Source organism: Pipra filicauda, unplaced genomic scaffold (genome assembly GCF_003945595.2).
Source record: "Pipra filicauda isolate LSUMZ 115617 unplaced genomic scaffold, ASM394559v2 scaffold198_size2598500_pilon, whole genome shotgun sequence".
Lineage (NCBI taxonomy): Eukaryota > Metazoa > Chordata > Aves > Passeriformes > Pipridae > Pipra > Pipra filicauda.
The window spans coordinates 2,589,215-2,598,348 of record NW_024104307.1 but is presented as its reverse complement, the minus strand read 5'-3'; the positions used below and the strand labels follow the sequence as shown (position 1 = coordinate 2,598,348).

At 51.7% G+C, this 9,134-nt stretch overlaps 1 protein-coding gene across 1 annotated transcript in view; it reads left to right on the top strand.

The window, feature by feature from the left end:
- Positions 1-3,863: 3,863 nt before the first annotated feature.
- The window catches only part of LOC113982001 (astrotactin-2), a 211,205-nt gene continuing 205,934 nt past the window's right edge, over positions 3,864-9,134 (top strand). Inside the window, exons 1-2 of the mRNA XM_039380540.1 lie at positions 3,864-3,890; positions 4,042-4,104. Of these exons, the coding sequence (XP_039236474.1) occupies positions 3,864-3,890; positions 4,042-4,104 (90 nt within the window). The remainder of the gene's footprint in view (positions 3,891-4,041; positions 4,105-9,134) is intronic.

Here is a 9,134-nt window from a genome sequence, read left to right as displayed (position 1 = left end):
GTAATAACTCAGGATGGAGAGTGTTTTCCCAGAATTCAGACCTTGCACTGCCTGCCTTGGGGTGCTCCTTGGGCTGAGTGAGAGGGGTGCTGGCAGGGTGTAGGGCGTTGTCCCCTCACCAGTAAGGCTTCTCTGTACTGGGGGATGTCTGACATGCTTTTTTACCTCTCAGCAGGAATAGCAGCATCTCCAGCTTTCTGTTGATACAATATGGGCTCTGACCCAGGGCATCACCCAGCTCTCACATCCCCTGTGGGCTTGAAAGCTGGGTTGGTCGTCAGACGAGAAGCGAAATGTCTTACTTTTTTTCCTTCAAACCTTCTGTTATCTGCAGATCTTGCTTCCCTCAGTTGTTACTCGTGTTTGAATGCGAGCTGGAAGTGTTTGCATCCGTTCAGGTGTTGTCAGTGTCAGGTGCTGGCTCGTGAGAAGGTGAACTGTGCTGAACCTCATACAGAACAGCTTCGAGGTGGTTGTGAAAGATGTGACATTACAGCACTACAAAAGGCTGAATTTTCATTTGATTGGCAAATCCTGAAGATGGGAGTAAGTGTTAATGGCAGGATGAAATGCAATATCATATTTGTCCCCAGAAATATATTTCCTCTCAGTTTGGGCTTTCTTTTTTTTTCCCATTTAAAAATAAATTGGACTTGGTTTCGCGAGGCAACGCTATCCTGTGAAAAGGCAGAGCGCTTTTTGTTCGGGGAAGTGTCAGAATGAAATGTTTCTACTCTTCAGCACTTTTCATATCCTCCCCAAAACCACTTACACTTTAGTTTCAGCTGATGTGAAACTGTCTGAGCAGATAAACCATTCCTGGGAAAACCTTTCCAAGCTGTTTGTGGAGTAACTGTGCCTAAAGCATAGGAGATGTGCTGCTGTGGGTCTGACCATCACCCTCTGAGTGTCTGTCCCCAGGGCAGGGGATGCTCAGACACCTACCAGCATGGAACAGGGGGAAGAAGCTCATGTATCCATGATTTTTCTCTGACCATCATTAAGCTGCTAATTCAGCTGAGCGCTTTTTATGTGCGTGCTGCTCTAGGAAGTTGGGCAGAATTCCCACTGGCTTAATTGGGAGGAACATCAGGCCAAGTGTGGTTATTTTTACCTGTCACTGCTCCCACTCCACCTCCTCCCTCCCACCTCCATTCCCCCTGGATGAGGAGGAACAGCTTTTAAAAGGTCTCTGCCAGCTCCGAGCAGCAGCCTCGTCATGAACTCTCATGACGTGCAGCGAAGGAAAAGGGAGAGGAAAAAACTGGAATTATGCTTATTTTTAAAATCCAATTATACAAAACTGTAGGAAAATAACTATTTTTGAAGGGAGCTGGTTGACTGGCTGGGCTTTGCCCCAGGTTGGGTGCTCCTGGGGCTGGATTTTTTATGGCAGGGGCTGATAGGGAGTGGGTGGGAACACTGGCCTCTGTTCTGCTGGGACACGCTTGTCTTTCAGAGATTCAGCACTTTTTTCATTGTGTTTCCCTTCATCCAACAGGAAAACTGATGGTTTTCCCTTCTAGCCTCCTTTCTAGCTCCTCAAGGAAGAGGAGTCCTCTTATTTTTTTTTTTTTTTTTCAGATGAGAGGAACCTCCCTGCAGGGGAATGGCAACAAAGCTGATGCTTTATTGATGTCAGGTGTCTCCATTTCCCTGTCCAGAGATGTATCTGGTGACCAACTCCTTGACAGCCATTCCTTGGCTGAGCTTGAGCTCTCCTCCTGCCCTGGCCATGGTTTTCCTGCCCTGGCCATGGTTTTCCTGCCCTGGCTGTGGTTTTCCTCATTGCACCCAAACTCAAGCTCAGGGTGAAAGCAGGGTGGTGGCAGCAGCGGTTGCTGTGGGAGCAGAGAACAGTCACAGTGTTGTGTTTTGACTGGTACTGTCACTGCCTGCAGCTCCCAGAGCCTGGGCTGGCACAACCAGCTTGTCACTGGTCCTGTTTTGTACCAAACATCTTGAGAATCAGTTACCTAGGGATGTTGGGACTGGTCATGCTGGTTGGGCTGACAGACCTTGTCTCAAGGTATCCTTGGTACAGTTCTGGAGCCACCCTTTCCCAAATCCACCTGGGTAACTTCTGGCTTGTGCTGGGATGAATGCTGCAATTCTCCTCTCTCTCTCCATGTGCTAGAACTGCCTCTGCCACACAGCCCAGCTCATCCTCAGGCTGTCTAGGGGCCACGGGGAGGAGGAGTTGTCAGATGTGTTGTTTTAGTAGCTGCTGCCGTGTCCTGGGAATTGGGGAATAGCCTTGTCAAACCAGAGAAGTGAAGTGACCTGATTCTTCTCCCCCCCCTCAGCCCTGTGTGCCTTGGAAGGGAGGAATGAGTGTGGGGCTGTTTGATGGCTTGTGTTTCCCCTGTCCCCCCACGGTGGGGGATGTTTGTGTGAGCATCTTGGCAGCTTCTTTGTGCTGTGCAGGGAGGGCTCAGACAGACACACTGACAGATCATATTTTTTTTCCCACCAAGCTGCTCCTGCCTTAGGACACCAGCTGCTTTGGATTTGGCTACCACAGTCCCTGTACACTTTGCCCTGGGTCACACTTCACCTGGCCATGCCTTGCCTGTTACCTGGATGGGAGGTTTGGATGTGTGTGCTGCACTCAGGTTGCTCCAGTGCTGGCTGGCTGGGGTTGTCCCCATGCTCTCCAGAACACTTTACTTCCTTTCTTCTCCCTTGAAAAAAAGGCAGTTAAATGTTAGACTTATCCTGTCCTTCCCTGAGATGCTCTGATGCTCTGGCCACAGGTTTTTTGCCCTTGGTACCCTCTGGGTGCTGGTAAGCTGCTTCCTGCACAGCATCCTCAGCAGAGAGGTCAGCTCTGCAGGGACTGCTGAGTGTGCCAGGGAGGAGAGAGGAGGCTTCCCATTGCCCTGCCTCTTTGAGTAGTGAAATTTTGAGGCAAAATCCCTCTATTTCCCCCCCTATGTACTCAAGACTGTCAGCAGAGCTGTGCACCCAGCAGCACTTACCTCTGTGGGCTTACTGGGGTGTGTGCAAGGTCCTGTTTTTGGGGGCTCCATACAGCAGTGTGGGGTGCAGCAGGGCTGTGCAAAATGCAGCTGCTCCCTCCTGCTCATGAAGGAGGCAGTGAGGGGGTCCTGCTTTCCCTGGGCTGGCTGTGGAATGTGGGGCACCTGATGGCTTTGTCCTGTCCACTGAGCAAAGTGCTGGCCCCAGGTTGTGCCAGCTCCATCCCTTTGGACATGTTTCCCTTAGCAAGTAGTGTGGTTTTTTTTTTCTTTCCTTTTAAAACTTTTTTTTTTTTGGTCATGCTCTTCCTCCTTGGCACGCAGGTCGGCGGGGGGGAGGGAGCCTTCAGCCAAGCTCTCCATCACATGTCCCTTGTTTTCTGTGTGTTATTTTTTCCCCACTGCTGCCCTTGCCAAGGGAAGGACATTGTATAGCCGCTGAGACTGGCAGGGGCTGCAAAGCTGCCTGCCAATAGCCTCGGTGTCTGAAAAGGCTTAGGAAATCCAAGCTCTAAATTAGCTCCCAAATCTTCTTCCTCCCTTTCTGTGGTTGGAATGCCCTGCAGAGCAAGCCCCGGCTCCGGGGCTCCCCATGGAGCAGCCGGCTCTGTCACAGGGCTGGGGGGGCTTCGTCTGGAGGGTGTAGTGGGATGGTGCCACAGGGATGCCAGGAAGATCCTTGGTTCAAGGCTCAAGGCAAGCTGGAGCACCCTGGGGAGAGGTGAGGGGCAGATTCTTGGTGTCCCTCCGCCCAACCTTTTCCACCCTGTCCCCCTGCCCGGCTCCCTCCTGCCGTAATCGATTGGCAGGTGTGCTGGGGCTCTTGGCTGTGCTGCTGGGGAGTGGGAGGGGAGGCACAGAGCTGGCTCAGGATGGCACAGGATGGCGGCCAAAAGCCTCCCTGGGGAGGTGGGAGCCCCATCCTGCGCTTGCCCCGAGGATGCTGCTGAGAGCAGCCAAGGTCACGGCATCACTGACGGCACACATGGCCGGGACATCTGGGGCCAGCTGAAGCTGGAGGAGGGGGAGCAGGAGGCGTGCTGGCTGTGTGTCTGTTGAGGAAGGGGACAACCTGTGCCGTGTCCAGCTGTTCCCCGAAGCACTTCATTTCTGCCCTTGCCAGGTCAGTCAGTGAAGGCAGCAGCAGCTGCTGCTGCGCAGTGCGATGGGAGCGGGAGCAGCTCTCTGTCCCTGCTCTCTGCCCGAGCACAATATCCACAGGGCAGCTCTTCCCAGGGCCATTGAGAGATGGTTTTGGAGCAGGCAAGCCTAGGAAACAGCTCTGGTCCCAGTGCTGCCCTTTTGGTGTGGCTGTGTCACAGAGCTTTGTCTTTGCTTCTGCTGTCACCTCGAGAGAGAGAAACAAGAAGGGCTCAGCTTTGCTGTGTCTCCTGGAAATTCAGGCTTCAGCTCTGCAAATGCCCTGCGGTTCTGCATCCCCCCTGGCACTCCAGCCTTCACACCGAATACAAATTGCTCTTTAAATGTCTCCAACAACTCTCTGTAGGTGGATTTTAGCGCTCAGGTGCTGCAGGCAGAGCACAGGCATCACAGCTGATCTGCTCTGCTAACCCCAAACAATCCCAGAAAGGGCTCCTGCGCCTTGTGCGGTGGAGCTCTTGGCATCCTATCTGGCTTTGCCTGTGGGTGAGGATGACTATCCTTCCCTGGAGGGCTGAGCATCACCAGGGCATGTTGCTGAGGCTCAGCAAGGACGGGCTGTTGCCACCAGTGTCACTCCTTCTCCGGGCCCTCAGAGGTGGCACGTGCGTCAGAAAACAGGAGCTCTGCAGAGCAGCCTCGGGCGTTGAAGTCTGTCCCCTTCATCCTAACAGCAGCTACCTTGGGAAATAGAAGAGGAAAATTCCACTTCCACAGCAATGTAACTTGGGTCTCGTATTATTTTTTTTTGAAGGCTCTGTCAGGCTCCTGCTCTCTCCCCCTCCCCGTGCTACGCAGCCGGCTCTGAAGCAGAAGTGATATTTTCTGCCAATGCAATGATTAGCCTTTCTGCTAATGACCCACGAACAGTGTCCAAAATAAATGAGCCCAACCTGCTCATCTTATTAGCCAAATGATTGCACAGAAAGAGGAAATATCTGCAGAAACAGCTTAGGCAGCTGGAATTTGGAAGTGTGGTGGTGTCACTGCTCAAAGTACGGAGAGGAGCCATATGTCTTCAAAAAGCCAGTTCCCTCCAGAGCAGGGAGAGCCCCTGCGTGTTATTGGAGTGATTCTGCTCACCCTCTGCTCTCCTTTTTGTGAGGTGACTGTGCAGGGCCAGAGACGTGGCTGTTCCCAAGCTCTGCTGATTCACAGGGCTGAGTAGCTGGGGACGAGCAGATAATTTTCCTCCTGTCTTCCTTGTCTTGTTTGTGGCTTCCCACGTCCTTTAGATGACAGGCAGCAGCACTGGAATGTTGGTCAGGAGAGCAGCTGATGCAGTAACTGGTACTAAGCTGTTCTTCAGGAGTTGTTCTTGTGTCCTTCAGCCTCTTCCCAGAGCACTTGGCAAGGTCATTCCATGTGGGGAGGGATGAGGAGCAGAAAAGGAAGAGGTGGAGGTACAGAGGGGTTTCTGCACATGATGAGGTGGAAATAAAAGAGCTCACTTTAGGAGGGTATTTCAGGCTTTGTTTAAATGTAAGAGAGAAACAGGGTTGACTGCAGGAGAAGGGTGCAGCGTGAGGAGGGAATATATGGGAGAAGCTGGAGGGCTGTGTGTGAAACCCCTCATGATTTTCAGATCAGCTTGACTTTCTCTGGGGGGTGAACTCAATTTGAAAGGTGACTTGTTTCCCCAGTCACTGCATGTGTGTCTCAGTAGGTCTCTTGCCAGCTAAAAGACCTGAGCCTGAGAGGGGTGACAGCAGTGTGGCTGCCCTGGAGAAGGGCTCTGAGGGCTGAGACAAGCCCTGAGTGCTCGGCCACCCATATCTTTGTAGCTCTATCACATCAGAGGATGCGTGCAAGCTCACGTCTTGCCTGGCAGCAGAGAAAAACGCCCTTGTTCCTCTTGTCCCCTCAGGCAAGGGCATCTGGAGACCTGGCTCACAATGCACCAGCCCTAAAACCTGCTGAGGAGGGCGAAGTTATCCCCTTCCAGCACCCCGTGCACACGCCATATGCTTCCCTGACCTTCTCCATAGCACAGCTGACGTGAGCTCCCACATGCCTGCTCCCTGTTCAGCATCTCAGCTCGTGGGGTCCCATCAGCCCCTCAGCATTGTGGGTCTGTGTGTCCCACTGAGACCCATCAGCAGCTGACATATGACCAAAAACACTTCATGATGTTTTAGGAATGTGTGTGTGCATGGATATCTATGGAATATCAACTCCATATAGGTATGTGTATATTTATTTTTTACTGAGCTGGGATCTCAAGGGTGTCATGTACAGAAATAAGAACCACAGCTTTAATTTTCAATTTAACTACATTCATATGTAGCTAGTTCATTACTCTTTTCTGTTTTATGCAGACAAATTCTGCCTTGGACTTCTTTCTTCCTTTCCTAATTAGTGGGGAAATTGCTAATTGTGCGGGTTTTTTTTCTGGGAAGTTACAGGTTTAAATGATTATCTGTGCTGGAAAACATCCTGACAGTGCAAATATTGAAAACTGGAACATGAAGTGGATGAGCCAGTGACCCTGGCTATCCTTGCACTCTTCAGTGTCTTTGATTGCACTGACCCTCCTGGGATGCTGCCCTCTCTCCCTGGGGCTGGGAGGGAGGTGGTCCAGGGCAGGGTGTGGATGGAAGGTTCACCTGCACGCCCCGGGCTGTGTGAGTGCAGCCCTGCTAATTTTTCACTGTCATTTTCTTAAACAAGTTTTTCAGGTTAAGGCTGAAGTGGTTTGGTTGTGCAAGGTGTGGTGTGTTGTGACTGCAGGGTGGGTTTTGTTTGTTTGGATTTTTTGTTTGTTTGTTAGTTTTGGGGCTTTTTTTGAGTGGGGTAGTTGTTTTTTTCAGTACCCCAACCCTTCCACTGGTGCCATCTCTGTCGATGGCACTGCCATCTGTTGGGATACTCCAGGAAGCACTGCCTTTCTCCAGGGCTTTGCAGGATGAAGATTACTTTTCCACAGGGTGTGCGGAGTGGAAGCGATCTGGAGAGGTCATTAAATCCATGTCTCTGCCCCCGAGCAGGATCAATAACCCTTTGTCACCAGTGATGGATGTTTCTCTGTCCTGTTCTGCAAGACTTCCCAGTGCCTGTGGGCAGTTGTTCCAGCCTGCCCTGTCTGACATGGATTGGGGCTTGGACTGTGGCTGACCCGGGGACGAGCAGCCCCACCAGTGCTCTGCCTTCAGCCCAGCTTTGTGACAGCCAAGGGTTTCAGATAACTTTTGCAATGTTTGGACTGAATAAAATCAGCAGGAGGTTTGAAGTGATTGATGGAGAGACCCTTTTCCTGTCAACGTTTTGCTCTGAGGATTTTGCTGCAAGTGCCTGGCAGTGAGCAGGGATGCAGGGCTTGGCATCCCCCCAGGGCTGGGTGGGTGGAGGGCTACCAGCACCATGGCTTTTTTTAAAGGAGGGGTCTAAACACTTTATTTTTCTTTTTGAGCTGTCCACTGAACAGTGGGACGTGCCTGTGTTCCATGTTGCCACCTCTGTTCCTCTCTCTCCAGCCACTTGTCCCTTCAGGGATGGGACATTTGGTGCCTGAGGCAGGGACATGGATTGCTGTGGCAATTGCTGAGACACTCACTTCTGGGATTTCCTTTCCTAGGGCTCCTGTTTGGTTCATCCTGTTCATCCTGTGGTTTTAAAACACACCCCCTTGTCTGGCTTGTGTGAGGGTCTTAGATCAGTAACTCTGCTCTTCTGCACTTCCCAGCACACCCTACTGCATTTATCCTTGGATTTATGCAGTTATTCTCGTCCCACTCCCACGAAACAGGGGAAGGGCTGTTCCTGAGTTGCTAAAGTGACCTTGGGATGTAGGGATTGATTGATTTTTAGGCCAGACAGAGCTGTGGCAGAAGCTGGGAACTGAACACAGCGTGACCACAGCCATGCAGTGCTGTGACCCCCCCAGCTGTGCCTGGGTGAGCAGGAAGGCGTGAGCTTTGGAAGTGCTTTGGAGCTGCTGTGTAGGACAGCATAACTGTCTGTGGCAGGAGATAGTGTGGCAGAGTTGCACTGTTAAAGAGCATCACTGAAATGCAGGAGGAGGAAAACAAGGGTGGAAATGAGGAGCTGTGGGAAATTATCTTCTGCTAAATCTGGCAAGACCCATCCATGGTGGACACAAGATGCTGTGGCCTAGAGCTCTGTGGCAAATCTCCCTGGCACAGCCCTGCCTGCTGCTGACCCCCAACCCTCCTCTTTGGGGCTGTACCCACACTTTAAATACCCAAAGTGGGTATTAAACCCCCTCTTTGCAGACTGGCCTTGTTCTTCCATGTTGAGTGTTTATGAGCCAGGCTGGGACACAGTCCCCGAGTGTGTAACTTTACTCACCTGCTGCTCTTGGGACAGACTTTTCCTGCCTTCTGTTGTCTGGGGCTATCACATTGAATTGCCTGCTGCAATTGCTTGGCCATCACATAGATTCTTATCTCAAGTGTCCTTTGGAAAGGGAGCCCTGAGCTGCTGTTGGGAAAGTTGAAAGCATAAATGTGTTTTGCACCTGGTGATGGGCAAGAGCATCTTTAGGGCTTGTGACAGTCTGCAGCCTCTGCTGCCTGAGCTGCCTCTTCTCTGGAAGGCTGAGCATCCCTGTGGGGCAGGAGAGGACCAGCACTGGTGCTTTGGCATGTCCCACTGTGCTGGTGGCTGGAGTCAGGTCCTCACTGTGCCCTGGAATGAGTCAGAGAGAGGGACTATGGTGGAATGCTGTGGTCAAGCATTGGAACAGGCTGCCCAGGGAAGCGGTGGAATCACTGTCCTTGGAAATGTTCAAAAACCCTGTAGCTGTGATGCTTAGGGATGTGGTTTAGCAATGGGCCTGGCAGGGCTGTGTTAATGGTTGGACTCACCGATCTTGAAGGTCTTTTACAACCTGAATGATTCTACAGGAGCAGGCATTGGTAGAGTGGAGGGAAGGGTGTGCTGCTGCTTGAAATGGGGATTCAGGAGAGATGGCAGAGCCCTGGGCTTTGTTTACTTAATTGTTTTCTTGCATGTAGTGACTCTGGCATTATC